The sequence below is a fragment of the Excalfactoria chinensis genome, chromosome 1 (genome assembly GCF_039878825.1).
Source record: "Excalfactoria chinensis isolate bCotChi1 chromosome 1, bCotChi1.hap2, whole genome shotgun sequence".
Classification (NCBI taxonomy): domain Eukaryota; kingdom Metazoa; phylum Chordata; class Aves; order Galliformes; family Phasianidae; genus Excalfactoria; species Excalfactoria chinensis.
This window is the reverse complement of record NC_092825.1, coordinates 145,798,888-145,819,310: the sequence shown is the minus strand read 5'-3', so window position 1 is coordinate 145,819,310 and position 20,423 is coordinate 145,798,888. Positions and strand designations below refer to the sequence as shown.

The 20,423-nt window shown below is 38.8% G+C and overlaps 1 protein-coding gene across 1 annotated transcript in view; it reads right to left on the bottom strand.

Moving 5' to 3' along the window:
* Window positions 1–1,462: 1,462 nt before the first annotated feature.
* Window positions 1,463–20,423, bottom strand: part of TBC1D4 (TBC1 domain family member 4) — a 100,821-nt gene continuing 81,860 nt past the window's right edge. The window contains exons 12-20 of the mRNA XM_072354114.1: window positions 20,218–20,378; window positions 19,679–19,888; window positions 15,415–15,573; window positions 14,277–14,435; window positions 13,555–13,799; window positions 11,112–11,271; window positions 7,469–7,638; window positions 5,322–5,498; window positions 1,463–3,710 (exon numbers count right to left, since the gene is read on the bottom strand). Coding sequence (XP_072210215.1) covers window positions 3,492–3,710; window positions 5,322–5,498; window positions 7,469–7,638; window positions 11,112–11,271; window positions 13,555–13,799; window positions 14,277–14,435; window positions 15,415–15,573; window positions 19,679–19,888; window positions 20,218–20,378 — 1,660 coding nt within the window. The 3' untranslated portion in view covers window positions 1,463–3,491. The remainder of the gene's footprint in view (window positions 3,711–5,321; window positions 5,499–7,468; window positions 7,639–11,111; window positions 11,272–13,554; window positions 13,800–14,276; window positions 14,436–15,414; window positions 15,574–19,678; window positions 19,889–20,217; window positions 20,379–20,423) is intronic.

Genomic DNA, 20,423 nt, shown 5'->3' with positions numbered 1-20,423 from the left:
GAGCAGATATTCACTATGACTTGTGCGCTAGCTAAGTTACCTCAAAGCACAAAAGCTATTCATACTAATCTAAACCTAAAGCTATGTAGGTATTAAGTGTCCAAATGTAGACCCACTGGACCACACTAACAATATTAAATTCTTAGAATAAACTGTTCTAATTGCTCTAATTGCAAATTGCTCTGCTTTCTTACAGTAATGTTATTAAGGAAAGTGGTGTTGTGCTGAATAGGAAATAATCATCCTACTTCAGATTAGTTGGGCATATCATGTTATGCTTTCGAGCCAGGTCATAACTGTAATGTGGCATTTGCCAGAACAATTTTTCAGTAACGTCTGATCATCTTTCACAGAAAAGTTAATAAAATAAAACTTGAAGGCACCTTACGTAAGCATTGTGCCTCGTAGGAGTGGGGATAAGAATAGCTTTGTGGACAACTTTTCAATCCTTAAAAGATGTGAATACCAGAGAGTTCCCTATGTTAGCCCATCTTACCAGACTGACCTATTTCAACTGTATTCCTAGCAACTCGTGTTCCACATTTACAAGGCAGTTTGCTAGCTCCAGTGAGGGACCTCTTCCCAGACCTTTCAAGATTCAAGAAAAGCCCTCTGCCAGCAGAAACTCCTTAAAACAGCAGATACTTTTTCCTTTTAAGTTCGTTTTTGTAGTCAGTGTGCTGAGAACTAAGAGTTCTATTGTGTTTAGCTGAGGCAGAACAACAGCTTTGAGAAACATTTTTTTCCACAACGTAAAGAAGATAAAGGAAAATAAAACCAAAAACAATTGGATCAAGCCCATTAACCATGCCTTCTCCCAAGCATATATGCTTGCTGCTCTGCCTATGACCTATTGAACATTAGATTTCCCTTTGTATAGTAACACAGCTGCAACCAGAAAAGAAATTGCCCCTGTAAAACTACCTATAACACAGAAAGGGATAAAAGAATGTACGGAGAGTGACACACACCTTATTCACAGTCTTTTAAATAAATTTTTTAGCTCTTCATCTGAAGGAAGTCTGGAGCATATTTGCATGACTGCAGGTTTCAAGCTAGACATCCCAGAGATACTCTGTTACAAGCCCCACTTTGGTCCAGAACACAAAGGATATTAACAGATGCTTACCTCATTGCATTCTCAGTTCTGTAGTTTATTCCTACTTGTTGCTATGGTGCATTTCTCCTCCTAGGTCAGATGTACAGTACAGAGTTCATCAAATCACTATTCTCAACATATTTACACACTAAACATTCTACAGAAGAAAAATAACTTGTAATCCATTAAGAACAATGAAAATATTTTCCCAGGAAGAATTTATGTACTCCCCACATCCTTCTATAAATCCCGTTTTGTCACAACCAGAAACTAAACAGCTTCTTTACACCTTTCACTTAAGCAGCATTATGACAATAAGGGTACCTGAAGTCAGCCAGAAAACAGAACTTGCCAGAGGCCATGGGAAATGCAGCAATGACATTTATTGGAATTTCTCCAGGCATCACATGAAAAATTTGATAAGTAAAACAGAGGATAAAGCGTATTCAGCCCATCTTAAAAAAAGATGCATCTGAATAACCTTGATTCTTCCTAATACACACTACTGCAGTTCCTGGGATTGGTTTTGTCTATGTACACCAGCTAAAACTTACTTAGAACAAAACAGCAAAAGAACTGCCTTTCCACTTGGCATTCCCCATCTGGTACAATACAACACACAAAGTGTGTAAATACTTAGACAGATTCCACATAAATTTATACACAGTGTTAAGACCTCACACCCCAGCTGTGAAAAGAAAGACCGTTGCGTAAATCAGTATTTTTAATCAAGTAAAACAACATGGAAGTAAAAAATAAAATAAAATAAAATAAAAATCAAGAGACCCCCAAACCCTTCAGTTCCGCAGAAGTGTGCAGCAAACCAGCACTGTTGTTCCTCCCTTTAAATCATGTTAAAGATTACATGGAACTGTAACACTTTCTAAGTACTCTCTTTCTAAATTGGACAATCTTATGCATAAAGACACCACTGGATTTGGCACTTTGCTTCATTGTTTTTGTTTTAAAAAAAAAACTGTTTCCTGAAATACAGTATAAATGGTAAGAGATAACGTGAGCCACAGTAACACCCCACTAACAGCTCAGACATGCACTCCAAAATACGTGTCTATACAAATTTATCTAAGATTTCTCCAAAATTCCACTCCAAAGCGTTTTCAAATCTAAATACATCTTTTTAAACTGTTATAAAGATATTTTTCTTCCTTGAAACGACCAGAGCTTACCTCACCTTCTGCTCAGAACACACAAATCTGTGACTTTTTTTTTTTTTGCTGTTTTTCAAAGGAGACCATAAAGCAGGATTAAAACATGAAAAACCTGAAAAGCATTATTAAACCACACCTGTACCTTCAGAATCACCTTTGAAATGTATATTCACTGTATGAAAATTGAAAGGTGCTATGTCATGTTTGAAACTTGCTCAGTCCTCTCTCAGTGCATTTAACACTCTACTTCCTGCAATCTGCCTCAATTTTCTCTTCAAATTAAATTTAGGAACAGTTTTCTGGCTCCCATTAAGCTAAGAAAAGGCTTCTTGCAGTATTTCTTTGGTTAAACGAGAACCTTTTACATGCCTAGTAAGTATCCTGTGGAATTAACATCGGAATAAATACTGCTCCACAGCTTTACTTCCTTCCCCCCGATCATCACTGACCAGTCCCGGGTGGAAACAAGCAGGCTAGGAAGGAGGCACCACTGCTTTTGTGTACAGATTCTTAAGTCTAAGGCTTGATGATGATGCAATGCTTTTTTTCAGGTCCAACATGCATGTGGAAGTACATTGCTGACAAATACAGCCCAGGCAGCAAATGGCACTAGAGCACCTCCTGCATGAACCAGGCCATGATACTTATTCTGCATTACTGGTCTATGAGCAAAACATCAGTAGAATTAGAAGAGAGGCACACATGAGTTCACACAGATTTTCCTCAGAAGATGTGAAACATGCTGCTCTTTGGAGGGATATTACATTCTTTTTTTTCTTTTTCTATTTTTTTTCTTTTTTTCAAGTATTATTCAACATATATATATACACTTTATATATATAAAGACACACTATCTTCATTTCACTACAAGATAAGCACATCCAGAGTGAAATTGTAGTTCACCATTATCTTGGCTGTGAGTACTCAAATTTATCTTTTCCTTTAGGTCAACTTTAAATATACATCTACTCATCATAATTACATGTGAGAATCCTTTATTTCCCCCTTGTGATTTATTTACATAATCATAAAAAAAAAATTAATAGCTTGAATTTGCATACTGAGATTTGAAGGCCCATCTGTAGCTCTAAGTGTCCCAGCACTAGTTTTGGGTAATAACATTGCCTATTGCTAAGTCCTTTGAAAGCAGCATACCCATCTTTTCATTCCCTTAATATTTGAAGAAACGCTGCCCTACAATACCCTGGTTTATGGCTTATTCCTTATTTTGTTTTATTATTTGGATTGTAGTTTACTTCTTTCAGGAGCAGTTCACAGTCAGACAATGCTTCTGTAGGCAAATACTTAATTATCTGCTCAAGAGTCTTTTGATATGTTATCTTCTCCTGTTCCAGGGACTGAATTGCAGTCTTCATTTTGTTCTCTCGAGTCAAAATAGTCTCCAGGCTGGATTCCAGACTCTGAATTCTAGCATGAGCAACCTGTAAACAATAACATTATCTTTTTAATAAATCAAGATGTTCTGAATAACAGTTGTTTCTCTAATGGCATGCTGCTTGGTAACATCACATAGCTACATAGATGTTTCTAAAAGACATCCATGTAGGCAGATGATTCATTCCTACTGCATACCATGCACTGAATCTCCTTAGAGATGCCAGATTAATCTGAAGGACTTCTGAAAGCTTTAAACAGGAAAGAAGACACACAAGCTGCAGCAGGTAAGCAACACTTGGGAGTAACGAAGAACTGAAGTTACAGGGGGAAGAAGGGAAATTGGGAGCATGAGTAGCACTGGAAAATTGTCTATTGACAGGTGGGAGCAATGAAAACCCTATGAAATAAAATTAGCAAGACAGAGATGAGAGAGGAAGTGAACCTTAAATGGTTCACTTGAAAAGCAGACAGTGTTCCCTCCCCTCCAACAAAAGACCTATGGTTTCTCCTCAGAATAGGACACTGAAAAGAAAACAGAAACCATACACCTCAGCAGAAGCAAATGCCTCTCTGTAAGAAGTGAAGAAATTCTGACTATTCCCAGCTGGGGGACAAAGCAAAGAACAACAATGAAGAAGGTATGCAAACAAGAAGACAAAGAGTCTAAGGTACATATGAAGAACATTATGACGCAGCAGTCTGGAAGAAAAGAAGAACTTATGAGTTACTAATTTGAAAGGCTCCTTATAATTATTCTATGCCCTTGCTGCATTTTCCGAACAGATACAAAAGGTCAGGTGGTAGACAAAAACAACAATAATATAGTAAAAATAACGATAATGACAAAGTAATCCTTATTTTCCACAACACCAGAAGAGCGTAGCACAGCAAACTCAGCCCATAAGCAGAAAAATAACACTGTTCTGATCTCTACTGTTTTTTTTTCCCCTGCTTCTGTTCTCAGGTTTCCTAAAGTGAAGGTGCTCCATGAAAACTTCACAATGCTTGTTCAAGTAACAGTTACACCAATAAATGACCAGGTGATGCAAAAGACTTCTCTTTCAAGAAAATGCAAGACGGCACATGTAAGGAAACCTGAAACAAGTTTTGGCCAGGCTATTGGAGAAAGGCTGAAGAGTGAAGGAGCAAAAGAAGCCTTTTTAAAGCATGACTGAATCAAAGGCACACAGCTGTCTTAAAGTCTGCTACAAGAGGCCACCTTCCAAAACAAGACTATGCCTAAGAGCTTCAACAGACAGAAACAGAAAGATACTGCCTACAAAGGCCCAGAGAGGTCTTTCTAAGCCTACTCAACTATGGATTATTTCTTTAAACTTCTCAGTACAGAAGCAAGGCAGTGAAGAGACTGAACTGTTTCAGCTTTTTTCCATCAAGATGCATAAAATTTAACCAATAACTTTTACATGAAGTGCAGAAATAATTTGAGAAAAAAGAAATCTAAAACAAGAAGGAAGAATATAAAGAACAACAGACAAGTTAAAAATGCCTAACAGAAGCAAATCACTGTAATGTTTAGCTGCATAAGGTCTTACAAGTAGAACACTTTTTGAACAGTTAAAAAAGAAAAGACACTTTACTATCAGCTGAGCCATAGAAATGCCTTCTCCACAAGTTTGTGATCTTTAGTCATTTACCTGTAGCTTCTCTAACAAATCCATGTTTTGCCTTTTCAGGTGGTTGTTTGCCCTCTCCAGCTTCTCCAGTGGCTCACCATCATCACAGAGGTTCACATTTTCCTGCAGTTCATCCTGCAGGACATGGTACTCTACTTCATAGGCATGCAGCTGTTTTGAAATATCCATTTCAAATACCTGCCATGAGATAAAAGAGTTTTTAACTACATCAGAAAGACAACATCTTTATTCCATTTGAAAGTTTGTCTAAGAGAAAACTTTAATTATTCTCTTTCCTATACCTTTCAAAAATAAACTACTTTTAAAGCATGAATATTTTAGCATATAGATTTCAGAATAAATCTGATCACTATAATGTTGCCAAATATCACCTCTTGCTATCAAATCTTATCATCTTTTGTGCAGGAGTGCTAAGTTGAAGACATACATAAATATATATATAATTAAAGACAAAAGGGTGATCCAAGACAACCATCAGGGTCATACGACCCCTTACTGTTTGTATACCAAGTCACAGCATCTCAGCTTCTGAAGGTTAACAGATACTTTATACTGGGAAGGATGACTACTGTGACATCAATTCTGTTCCTTATTACAGAAGCCACAAACATTTCACAAACAGAAGAGACATGGATCCCCTACATGTTTTGCTAGTCTTCAGGTTATTTAAAATGAGACAGAACATAAAAGCATTCATTCTAGGTAAATGCCATTTTCCTCTGCCAACTACCCAGTCAACTCTATCAGTGCATTATACACCTGCATAACTTTCATTATCCTGCATTTTTCTTTCATTATCTGCAATAACAATGGTCCTGAGAATGACTACACTAAGACAGCCAAACGATTCCACCTGCAGTAGCCCAGGTAGGAGTGATATGATACAAGCAGTGGGCACATGAATGCAGATCCAGAAGGCTGACCAGCATAGGACCACACCACAGGCAGGCAAGTGACCTTCATCTCAGAGCTACGTTGACCCATGTATAAACACACCCATTTCCACTAAGGTAACATACACTGTTATTTACTTGATCAGATATGGCTCTGCACAAAACCATTTCTACCATTCTCATCATAGCAAGGTTGCTCAGCAATGCACACAGGCAGCAGGACAGAGATTTATTTTCCACAGTATCAAAAAAGATTGAACTACCATCTCTGCCACTGCCAAAATTACTGAGGTGTGAAGATAGACAGTGAAGTGCCTGACACAGGTTCAGCATTGCTATCACAGTCAATATAAAGAGGAAGTGAAGATTTAAATGACATCAACAAGTGACTTAACTGACAGCACTTAAATTATTCCAGTGTTAACTGAGCCACAGGAATGTAGCAGTATTAATTGAACTCCTACATGGAAAGATGGTTTTCTAGAGCTGTTCTGTTATCTCTAGTTGCCACAAGAAGAGGGAAAACTGCTCACTCATTCCCAGCTCAGATAGTAGACTGAGATTCACGTTCAATTTGCATCTTCATTGCAAAGAAAGAGGATGTGGAGAGATGAAGATCCCAAGGACTGACAGCACTTCAAAACAAACAAGGCGCTTTCCCCTACACCAACACCAGTAATTCTTTATTTATCTTCCATTCACAGCTTTTGCCACCATTTTGCAGTGACATTGCTTTTGCCCAGCTGACGATGAAATGTATAAGCAAAGTCATGTTTTCCCAATGGCTTAGATAGGAAAAGATAATCCTCTTTCATATTTTTAGGACTAACTATAATGTAGGAACTAAAGTCTTTCTAAAATCACAGTTTAAAACCCACTGAAAACTAGATCACACAATCACAGAAGGGCTGAGGTCAGAAGGTATCTCTCCAGGCTATCTAGCCCAAACCTTGCTTCATCAATGCCACTTGGAGCAGGGTGCCCAAGTCCACATCCAGGTAGCTTTTGAAGACCTCCAAGGAGATTCCACAGTGTCTCTGGGCAGTCTGAACCAGTGCTTCATCACTCATACGGTAAAGAAGCACTTCCCGATGTCCTATTTCTACACAAGTTACTGGGAAAATGAATCCATTTCATTTCACACCAAAAGGGACATCCTGAGAATACATCTACATACTCTGTAGACCCTCCTTAGGCACAGACTTCTAGAAGTATACTAAATTGAAAAAGAAATAGAGAGAAAAACAACTTTACCTGGGTAATAATCTTTTCCATTTGAGGTTGAGTCATGTCTGGAATAGTGGTTTTAAGAAAATCAACAATATTCTCAAAACTCTCACATCCCATTATAGCTGTCTCTTGACTGCTAAGTAGACTCAGTGCTACTTTAAATATGACTTCTGTTCCTTGAAGAAAAATAATGTCTAAAAAAGAAAATAATTGAAATACCATGAAAATGAGTGATTTTTTGGTGTGTTTTATTTTTTATTTTAAGCAAACATACTGCAGATTTATTCAGTTCAGAAGTGTAACCTGTCTTAATTCAGCATGAGCCTAAAACATATACAAGCATTTCCTATCATCTTGCAAATGACATGCTTTCTATGTCTACAATAGTTGTCTGCAATAAACATTTCATTACTGTCTACTCAGCTACAGGCTGTTAACTAACTGCTAACTGATTTTAAATACATCTGTGACTGAAAAACAATTGTGAAGTGAATCACATCACAGCATATTGATGTTTTGCTGTTTTCTACATGTAGAAGCTAGTCACACAATTGCTCAAGTTGAAAGGAACCCGTTAGAGGTCATCTAGTCCATCTTCCCTGCATCTCCCCTGAACAGGGACACCTACAGCTACATCGGGTTGATCAGAACCCTGTCCAGCCTGACCTTGAATGCCTCCAGGGATGGGACATACACCACCTCTCAGGGCAACCTCTTCCAGTGCCTCACCAACCTTGTAATAAAAAAATTTTTTCTTATATCCAGCCTAAACCTTCCCTATTCTAGTTTGAAACCATTTCCCCTTGTTCTATTGCAACAGACACTCTCCTCTATAGAGACTGTCCTTTCTTATAGCCCCACTTTAGAACACTGACAGGCCACTATCAGGTCTCCCCAGAGGAGAGAGGACCTGATAGTCCTTAAAAATGATAACAAGATTTCCACTACCAACCATAACTTTCTCAAAACCCATCACAGCCATCACATTAGCTATAATTTATGCTTCAAACCTTTATTTTGAGGTAATTATATAATAATTGCATGGTAATTATATAATAATTGCATGGGTGTGAGGGGAACGACCAGGCCCTGCACAAGACAGTTGAGGCAGACTGCACAGAAATTAGAAATCTGATTATTAACTAAAAACTCAGTATCAGCAGCGGACTAGAGGGTATTGAGATGAACACAACACATGAGCAGTTCAGATAAGTCTCCTGTGCTCTTGGGCTTTGTCACACCACCAAGAGCAGGGCTATGCTGTATGTCCCAGCCTCCAACAGCGATACACATTGAGGCCATACTTGACTCTAGTCAGACACCACAGGGTAGCATCAGGACACTGAGGCAGTCATCCTTTTCAGACAGAGTTTCTAAAACCTTCCCTTCTCAAGTCTAGGATACATATTTAACCAGCACAAGCACGTTCTATAAGCATATAATTTGTAATTGGTAGACATCAGCCATCTGTTATCAGTATGTGACAACTGCGTGTAAGACACTGAAGAGAATCATAGAATGGCTTGGGTTCAAAAGGACCACAATGATCTTCTAGTTTCAGCCCCCCTGCTAAGTGCAGGGTCCTCAATCATTGGACCAGGCTGCCCAGAGCCACATCCAGCCTAGCCTTGAATGCCTCCAGACATGAAGAGGCAGGAATCCAAAGCACTAGGAATTAAAACAGCATGTTGGCTTCTCAATTTTGAAATAAAAACATGCCTTGCTCAGCTCACTTAACAGAGTAATAAACACTGACCTTTCACATCCCCTAAAGAATTAGGTTTCCACATTAGATGCCCACTGAAACTGGGGTTAAAAAAAAACAAACAAACAACAAAACAACAACACAGCAATCAAAAACTACCACACTTTTGTCTTGAAAAATAGAATAATGAAAAGAAAACAGACACAAAAATGCTCGAGTGCCCAGGAATTTGATAATCCTACTAGAAAGGACATGAATCAGTAACATGAATACTACTGAAAAACATAGAGAAATCAGTTGTTCACCCAAAGAGCAGTCAGAAAACTTTTGCTGCAAAAAGGAAAACAAAAAACAAAAAAAAACCCACAACTTCGGAATACAGAAATTATCAAAACAAAGTAAGTAGACAAAAAAATCCTTGCAAAACAAGTAAAAAAAAAAAAAGGAAAAAAAAAACTTCTAATAATAAAACATGAGACAAAAGTTATACATTCCTTAAGAAAATAGAACAATGAAAATCAAATGGAAAGGTGTCTGTTTTAAAAGGAAAGATATATTTGTTGCATATTTGCACATACTGAGTTTCACACACGGTACAAAACAAAGCAAAATAAAATGCTGCATTAGTAGGGATTTGATAAAGCTGGCAGTTCTTTACTGATATTAAAAGAATATAAACCCAAGTCCTTATGCTGACACTGTGAAAATTACAAGGCATGACCAATATTTAAACTTCTGTACTAGATGTTATCTGAAGAATATTATGAAAAACTACCTAAACAGAACAAGAGGCATTCTACAACACTTCAATGTATATAAACACCTAAATCATCCTTTAAGTTCAAATTCACTTGAATTGTTAGGGAATTTAGGGAGCTAGAAGATATGGTTTTAGGGAGCTAGGCGATATGGTTTAGGGGTTTTCTGTAAGTATGGTGGAGGGAGGATGGTTGGACTAGATGATCTTATAGGTCCTTTCCAACCTTGTGATTCTGTGATTCTGATTCTGTTACTAGGAAGTACTTTGCAGAAGTTCTTAAAAAAAACTTTCTTGAAAACCATCATGTTCTTTTTATTCTTTGCTGTGCTGAAGTTCAATTTGCAAGTTTCATGAGATAAAATTTTTCTATAGATGTCATGGTTTTATGAGTTTTGGTTATCGGTATTCCACATCACAACATAACATAGTGCACTGGGAGTTAATGCTCCAGGTCCAGGTACCTGTCTGGAAAAGAATAATTACATTCCCAAAAAGACTGTTTGCTGTTTTGTTATCATTTCTGCTCAGAGGGAACAGATATAAGGCCTTGGTAGGTCACTTGACAGGCTTTTTTCCCTTTTTTGGCTCTCCTCCCTGCTGCTTGACCCTACTGCATGTCTCACCTCAGCGTTATGGCAAGGCCTCTCTACCTTTCTGACACTTTCTCATTATTTTTGATTTTTTAGCTTCAATTCTAATTACATTGTATTATAGTGTGTTACCTTGCATTCCAATACCATATTTAGTAAATTAGTTTGTTTCTCCTCAGATCGCTGCCACTGTTTTTAATTATTTTGGGGTCCGCTGTTTCCCCTATCCAGAAGCACAGATTTGTGAATCCCTCTACTCCACTAGTCACGGAACAAGGCCAAACCAGCCCATAAACTGTTAACAGCAGGCTTGACTAAACACTTGATGCACAAAATGCATTTACCACAAACCTTCTTCTATTCATGCTTCAGAACTCAAGTCCTTACTAATAACAGAAGACATAATTGCTCATGTCTGATGTTTCAAAGAATACATTTGGTTTTCCATTTTGAAAAGGAGCTGACATTCCAGTATGAGGAGTATTGCTACTCACCACCTACAACAGGTCACCCCAAACATCACTAGTATTTAGAAGACAATTCCCTTCGAGTGTGAAAACACAACAGACAATGTCATTCTATTTATTTTTCCAAGAGAATAACCTTTCTTACCAAATACTCTGGCTACGAATCCCAAAGGAAACTGAGATGCAAACAGCGTAAGAAACCACGGCGCAGCATAAAGACTGGGGCTGATTTCATTTTCTTCGAGATGATTATAGAGGTCTCTGTGGTAATCATGAAGAAGCCTTGACAGCTGATACATCTGAATCTACAGTGTGTCAGGGGAGCAGGGGAAAGGGAAGTGGAGAAAGACAAGTTCAGCTTTACCATTCATATTTCACTTGAGAGATATTAACTTCAGTACAGATGGCACTGTAAATTGAAGCTTAATTGCTGCCTAGGGCCTCAGGTGATATCTACCCACATATAAACAACCCAGCCTTAATGAATTCAAACTAACACAGTCATTAATAACAATGAACAGTTAGAACCACATTATTAATTAAGGAAGTATCATTTCAGTTCAGTTTCATAGGTTTCAGGTAAGAGGAGAATCATATAATCACAGAATGGCCAAGGTTGGAAAGAACCACAATGATCATTCAAACCCTCTGCTATGTGTAGGGTCACCAACCACCAGACCCGGCTGCCTAGAGCCACATCCAGCCTGGAAACATACTGACCTAATTGGAAACATATTGATCTAATTAGATCAACACATCAAAACTTGCCATTTTGGATCAATGAAAGTAAAAGTAATGTAAAGTCAATGATGCGTCAAAACTCTTCTGTTTGTTTTTTGTGTTTTTTTTTTTTAAGTTACCTATTTCAGCTTTTATACTATGAACCTTGCCCATACTTTTGCTGCGCTTCGTATGCTACAGTCATCACTTTGGACAGCTTCCATACTCACACAATGTTAGATGAGGCCATATAGATATACCAGGTATGTATTTCCCAGCACACCTCCCTCATGCCACCAGTACAGAGAAATGTAAGATACTGATGCAAGAATATGCTGCTATATAACCTCTCAGAGCAAAGCAAAGTTATCAGAAGTTGCTGTTCCATGCTAATAAATAGCACTCTGTGACAAATTATTTCCTTGCAATTTTGATTTTGTACTGATTTTAGATTCCACAGTTAAGTTGCTCATAAAAAGCAGAAAATAAAGAGCAGGAATGTATTTATTACCTCTTAGGTACAATTTTGCTGTCATCAGTGACTTGTGCTTAACGTGACTGTATTCCTGTATAGTGGATCTAGTTGCTTTCCTACTTTTAATGGTCATGACTATTCTCTATCACAAACCAAGCACACTGGAAGCTACCAGTCAGCATCCACAGATAGACTGCTTCTCATTCAGTCAAGTTCCCTAAATGTCTGCATGCATTTGAATCCTTGCTTTAAATGGTAAGGATGCTAATTAAACACTAATTAAAGTCTGAATAATGTCAATGCAAAACACTTTTTGATGGCAAATTGCAACCATCACATCACTACCACCATGTAGTGCACTGGGAGTTAAAGAGTTAATGCTTCAGTTTTGGGCACCTGTCTGGAAGAAAAGAACTACATTCCCTGGAGAACTCTGCATTCAGAGAGGAGATAAAACCCTCAGCAAGGTCATGAGACCTCCCCTTTTTCAGCTCTCCTCCCTGCTGCTCAACCGAGTAGCACATCTCACCTCAGTGTTATGTTGAGGCCTCTCCACCTTTTGGACACTCTCTTCTCATTACATTTGATTTATTAGCTTCAATTCTAATTATGTTATATTATAGTGTGTTATCTTGCATTCCGATACCGTATTTAGTAAATTAAATTTGTTTCTCCTCAGATTGTTGACACTGTTCTTAATTATTTTGGCGTCCCCTGTTTCCTCTTTCTGGAGGTGCGGATTTGCGAATCCCCCTGCTAGTCACGGAACTGGGCCAAACCAGCCATTAAGGTACTGACACTGCCCAGGGAAAAAACAGTTTATGTAGATCTGAAAGATTTCCTGTTTCCTTCCTAAGCAATCTTAAGTATCTGCCGATATCTAATAAAGGCTAATATTGAAAAATCACCTTATTTCATTACTAAGATACAGGATTCATAATTTGTCAGTTTTTCCTCTGTGTTGGGGTTTGCAGCAGGGAGATGACAATGAGAGAATGATACCATGTAAGAACGGCCTGCGGCGTACATAGACCGGCCACTGGGTGTCGCTATTGACTTCATTTAGACTTTTCATAAACCTCAAGTCTTTATAATTGAAGAAAAACAGTATCAAATTTACCTTTAAACTCTGCCTGTAGATACACCAGCAGAGAAATGTAGACTTTCCAATCAGGAGACCATGAGAACGTGTGACAAGAAAAGTCTGCAAGTTCCAGACTTTTTTGTTTGCAAATTTGGAGCCACAAATGGGTTTAACGGTAACATTTTTATGCACCTAACTACCTCCAAAACGGAGTTAAGAGTTTCATAAGCCCCTGGAGAACACGAGCAATCTCAGACTGCTCAAAACTCATTTAAAACTCTGTTTGCTTTACAAGAGGGTCTGACTTACCTGTAGTGACATCATGTCTGGCCTGTACTGTTTACGGAAGCCAAGGTCATACATGAGGAACTTCAGCATTTCAAAAGCCTGTTCCTCACTCATATGTAGAAGCAGCACTCCAGCTACAAAGCTTATACCTTGACAGTAACCCACTTCCTTGTCCAGCAAAGAGTATGCTTTCAGGAGATTAAAGAGCGATAGCTGTCCTGCTCCCAGCTGGGTAGAAAAGTAAGGATGTGTAGGGAATGTCCGTCCTGAGGTAAAGAGAAAAGGAATAGTTGATATTCAATTCCTCAAAAAACAAAACAAACAAACAAACAAAAATGAACCAAACAAAAAAAACAAATCCATTAGTTAACAGCATTCCTCTCTTCCCACAGGCCTCTTCCCTCCACTTACATATGCAGGTTGATTTGAGTAAAAGCAATCCATATTTTACCACAGGCTTCAGATTGTGTCCACTCAACTTATTTCATATTCTCTTTTCCTGCACATAACTTGCAGAAATGACTGCTCAATTCCTCTTTTCAGACAGACATAGGAGAGTGTAAATAAGAATAACATAACTGAAGAAAAGTAACGCTACAAGGATACTAAGAGGCACATGTCCTCACAGTACAGAAAATTGTGTTCATACAGCAGCATCCATCTCCAGCAACAGCTTCCATTAAGACTGGTGTATTTACTCTAAAGACACATCAGAAAAATCTCCCAGCCACCAACAGACATACCTAAATCTACAAGGATGGCATGCTGCTGAGCTGTCAGTTGTTTCAGAAGTTCTTTGTAAGAGACATCAGGAGGCTGCTGCTTGTTTGGCAGTCTGTGTCTGACTCGATGTTGCACAGCCAAAAATTGCCAAATTTCTCCTCGACGACTTTTCGGTACACCTGTAGGTCAGTCAGAGAACACGAGAGGCTTAAGTCAGGGCATCACTTTTGTGCTGTAATGTGCAAGAATTTGCTTTATGAAGTCTTAGCTTAACCAGCCCAGAGGATCCCTTACAGCTTCTGAAGTTGTTCACTACATACTGCATTCTCTCAGCTCAGTCCCACTGACTAAACATTAACTACAAAGTTATGATAACTGAACTGAGCAACTTCATTAGGCAATTGAGGTACAGACATCACTTTGTTTGCCACATCCAGGCTGCTAGCCTCCAGCAGGAAGAGATGCAGAACTCCATCCAGGACAAGATAAAGAGCTACTTTTAGGACTATGACTACATATCCTAGAATCACAGAATGGCTTGGGTTGGAAGGAACCTCAAGGATTATCAAGTTCCTATCTCCCAGCCACAGGCAGAGTTGCCAGCTGCTAGATCAAGTACTACATCAGATTGCCCATGGCCCCATTGAACTTGGCCTTAAACACTTCCAGGGATGGGGCACCCACAACTTCCCTGGGCAACCTGTTCCAGAAGCTCACCAATCTTTCCGTAAAAAACTTCCCTCTGACATTGAATCTAAATCTCCTCTCGTTTAGTTTAGAACTATTCCCCCTTGTCCTATCACTATCTACCCATACAAAAAGTTGATTCCCCCTCCTGTTTATAAATTCCCTTTAAATACTGGAAAGCCGCAACAAGGTCTCCATGCAAACTTCTCTTTTCCAGGCTGAATAAACCCAGTTCCTCCAGCCTATCTTCGTGGCCCCCCCTCCAAAAGCTCCACATCTTTCAGACATAACACCACCTCCTATCAGTTCAAAGGCTGTATGTTGTGGAGATATGTGCAAAAAGAAGGCTGGTTTTTAAATGATTTTCTGCTACTGAAACCAGGGTACTGCTGGTGATTTCCTTTAGTATAAAAAGGCAACAACAATAAAGATCCTCAGACTTGATAGCTAAAAGCCATTCTACGCAAATACCTTCTTTCAAAATGCCATGAATATCTTCCATATCACATCGGATTTTGGCTCTGCAGTTAAGTAACTTCTTATCCCAAATGTTTATGATATCTTTCTGACATGTACCAACTTCATCATAGTCCAGTTTGACTTTTCTTGATTGGAGTTCATCTCTGCTTGCTAGAGCACAGAGCATAAGAAAAGAAAAAAAAAAAAAAAAAAAAGAAACATGGAAAAACTGTAATAACAGATAATTATACCAGACATCAAAAATCCAGTTGGATACGTCTACCTCACAATCTGACGAGAGAGAAATACTCTTATTACAATCCATTGGTTAATTGCTGAGATGGGGCCAATGCTCTGACAAAGTGCTTGCAGGTAGCAATTCAGCTTCTGTTACTGGGTCTTGAACGTTAGTAATCCATGAAATACATGAAAACGTTTTTTTAAGGCTTGGGGCAAGAACAAAAACCTGCTCGACACACTGCACTGCAATAATACCTTTGATGGTTTTTTCATTCATACCTAACGTCAGAATGATTTTAGTGTGGAAAGTCCCAAACATAAGAATGTTTACAATAGAAATTTAAGAAACAAATTAGGCACACTGGCCCCAGTTTTTACACATCCCTTAAGAGGGTCATTAGGGCTTCTTGCACTGCTGCCCGGCATCATCAGGCTGACTATAAGTGAATAAAACGGAGAAAGAATCTAAGAAGAACCATATGCAGAAAAATGCATCCGTACTTCATGCACAGAACATACCTTACTGTACACCTAACAATTTTACAGCAGAATGCTCCTATGGGCAAGATATTTTATCCAGAGAATTCCCTATTTATAATGTAAAACCATGGCATTACTTTGAAATTTCATGGAGGAATAGCTTCCATTTCTATTACTGAGAAATTAACTGTGGTTGTTTGATTATACATGATATGCACACAGTAAAATGTTGATTCCACATACTACTAGCATCAAACTGAAGTAAAGATCTGAATATGTCTTAATTTACAGAGGTAGGCTTGATTATCATTCAGCTGAACTGTGTATTTCACAGTATCATCTCTGAAAGCCGAAATCCAGTTTATCCCAAATTTGCCTTTATCTGTGTGCAGTATTCACTCCTTGCAGGAGACTCCCTCCTCTGTACCGATGAACTCCTGCTCCCAACCATCATCTATGTTAAAGCAAACTCTCATATCATTACATAACCTGTAAAGCAATGTAATCTGTTCCTTCACATAATCACCCTACTTTGCATACAACCAATGCTGATGAACCTGTAAGCTCACTGCATAGCTAATCAGAAGATTTAGATGATAAATTACTTCCAAAAGCTGTACGTGTCATGGTTTTACAATGTTTGGTATTCCACATCATACCATCATAGGTGCACTGGAAGCTAATGAGTTAATGCTTCACATCCAGATACCTGTCCCAGAAGACAACTACATCTCACAGAGATGCTTGCTGTTCTGTTACAGTTTCTGCTCAGAGGGAAAGATAAATCTGTTCTCTTATCACAAGATGCTCTCTCTTTTTCCATCCACATGGCCCAGCTAGATGTCTCACCTCAGCATTAGAGTAAGGCCTTTGGTTTTTCAGACACGCTCTTTCATTTGATTTATTGGTTTCAATTCTAATTATATTGTATTGTATTATATAGTGTGCTACCTTGCATTTCAATATGTTATTTAGTAAATTAGTTTGTTCTTCCTCAGATCATTGCCACTGTTTTGTTTTTAGGCCCATCTCCCAACCCTTTTCCTTCTCCTGAGGAGTGAGTCCATGGGTCCCCCACCCTGCTAGTCACAGAACCAGGCCAAACCAGCCCGTAAACGTTGACAATGTGTTACAACAGTGAGATTCTATTTACTGAAGATTCCTGAGTTCATGTAGGGACAACTATTCTGCAAGGTACAGTACTCTTCCATAAGAATCAATAATACGGTCTCATTAAACGAACCTGCAGCCTGACTGGGCCTATTTTAAACACTAACCTATTACTCTATAATTTCATTTGAGAATGCTCATTCTTCCAAGCAGTACACAAGTCTGTGACAGACTACCAGGAAAAGTTGCTTTGACCTGCTCAGAAAAAATAAAATAAAACACAAAAACCAACCACGCTTATGCAATTTGTAGAACTTACCTTCTGCAAAACAAAGAGCTAATAGTATCCAAGTCTCCTCGACAGCAAAAATTAAAGGAAAAAGGTTCTATTAACATTTTGTAAATAAAAATAAAAAACAAACAAAACCCCCAAAACACTACTGAAAACCATCCTACATCAATTCTAGTTTAAAACCAGTCACATACAGCTGAATAAAATTGCAAGTAGGAACCCGGCTGCTAGTAGAGAAATGGCTGCATTTTGGTTATCACCTTTTTCATTCCTGAGATCTACTCTTACCTGTAGATTAAGTCACCAACCACTGCCTGAACCTGTGTTTATTTTTAAGCACACATCGGTTCTGAATATGTATCACCCACAAAATGGTGTATGTTATAGCAGCCACAAAAAGGAAGCCTAGAGATAGGCATTAAAACAGTTTATTCTCACCCTCTGAAAATGAGATAAGGAATTTGAGGGCTAGACTCGATCTCTAGAGGTCCCTTCCAGTCCCTATAATTCTGCAATTCTGTGAATTCAAGATATGCAAAGCACATCATGAGAGGACCACATTCGTTACCAGTACTTATGATACTGCATACAAGAACAGACCTTGGAGTGCAAACCAAGATGTGGGATAAGTAGATGGGTCCCCATTTGGAATCCTCACTGATGACACTGACAGGACAAAGGGTAACATTTAAACTAAAAGGGGTGAGATTTAGATTGAATCTAAGGAAGAAATTCTTCACAATGAGGATGGTGAGGCACTGGCACAGACTGTCCAGTGAAACTGTGGATTTCCCATCCCTGGACATGTTCAAGGCCAGGTTGGATGGAGCCCTGGGCAGCCTGATTTCATGGGTAGCAACCCTGCTCATGGCAGGGGAGTTGGAACTAGGTGATCTTTAAGGTCCCATCCAATCCACACCATTCTATGATTTTATGACACTCCTGTCTTAGCTATTAGGCAGGCAGAACTTCTTTTCTGCAGAAGTTACAGAATGGAAATAAATTACAGATGAAACTTTACGGAATTGGACTTATTTTAACTGTTTTCAGCAACTCCAACTTTGTGGGGGAAGGTATGGAAAAGAACTGACCCTCTGAAGCTCATATTACTGGAGGAATTAAGATGAAATTAGTCACTACAGCAGGCATCCAAACTTCTGCACCCCACAACAGTAGAGTGATAATTTGCTAAAACAATGAACAATGAAGTGGGTGAAGTTAAAAACAGACATCTCTCTAGATGATCCCTATGAATCTTTAACCTTCACAGAAGTTTGTGCTAACACAGTGTGACAACAGTAGAGAGAACACACAGTAACAGGCTACTTGTGTAGAAAATACTTTCATATACATATCCTTCCCTGTCTTCTCAGTAAGGACCACTGAAAAAGGAAAAACAATTAACTGGCCCTTTAAAAGATCATGATGTCTGGAGAATCCAGCTATCACACTGAGATCATACAGCATACAAAAGATGAGGGAAGCAATTGCAGAGAGGACATCTGAAATTTTTAACTTGCATTGAAAGCTATTATTTTCAGGATTTTTTTTTATTCTAGGACAGACATTGCATCTGAGTGGTTGTTTGTGCAAGTCTTAACCAATCATAATAAAATATCTTAGTCAGGAGCTCTGATCATTAATAACAAGCCTGGCCAACTCAGATCTATTTTTGACATACCTTAAAAGCCAGCTGTTCAAAAATCATATTTGGGTACAAATACTAATAAATTACCGTTGTGATGTGGTTAAAGGGGGGGCAGAAAACCTGGTAAGAAACGTCACATGCTGCAAAGAACTGAAATGAGTTATAGAGGGCAAGGTTTACTATACTTAATGTTCACATAGCATCCCTTCTCCTGACTCCACATTAGAATTCCAGGAGAAGTCGGGCAGATTGTGGCAACTATTGTCTAATATGCACTAAAAGGGGGAAAAAACATCATTTTCTTTGACTAAAGTGACTTGGACTGTTGGAAGGTGGACAGAGATCCCAATAAACTGACACATGACTGAGCAAATGCCTTTCCTTCTAGCACTGTTAACCCAGAAGATACAGAAACACAATGTTTGAGGTACCTGACGCCAGTACAACTTCCAGTGTTAGGCAGCAGAATCTGTAATAGCTTTACAGGTATTTTCTAAATAGCTAACCTTCCAGCTTCTGGTTCTCTTTTTCCATTCGAAGCAACAGAATTTGCTGATGGATGGCTTTTCTCCACAGACTTTGTAGTTCTTCCGAGTTTTTCTTCTCTCCCGTTTTATCTGTACCATCCTCATTCTGCAATACTAAAAGAAGAGGGTCTTCCTCCAAGGGTGGAGCAAGAGGGGATAGCGGTAACAATTCACTTCCGTCAAGACTATCTGCAAAGAATCAGAAAACTATTAGAGGGAACTCAGATTGTTTGACCTATCATGAAAATTTATATCACAGCAGAACAAAAATAGCTGAGTTCCACATTCAGCAGTGATTCCAAACATGGAGAAACTGCACTTCAGTAATACAGAATCGTTTTTAAATAAAGTGTTAGGGTCACACAGTATGTGAAAGGATAAGCACAACTTCTCCTCAGTGAGGTTTTAGCAACAACGCTGCATCAAACTGACCCCCCTTTTCCTTTTATATCTTCACATACTGCAGCTCACTGTAGTACTAACTATTCAGCAACAACTGCTCGAAAGCACGCACAAACCTGGATGCTGCATCTTGGAAGCAGATTTGTTCATAGGCGAAGCTACCCGCAAGAATATTCTCTGCCGCCAGGAGATGCGGCGAGGTGTGAGTGTGGCCCCCACTGCATTTAGAGATTCGCTGCTGCAGATGTTTGATGCTCTTTTCTTTCCCTCCCCATCACTGAAGGAAAAAGAAAGAAAAACAAACAGGTGGGGTGATCAAAGG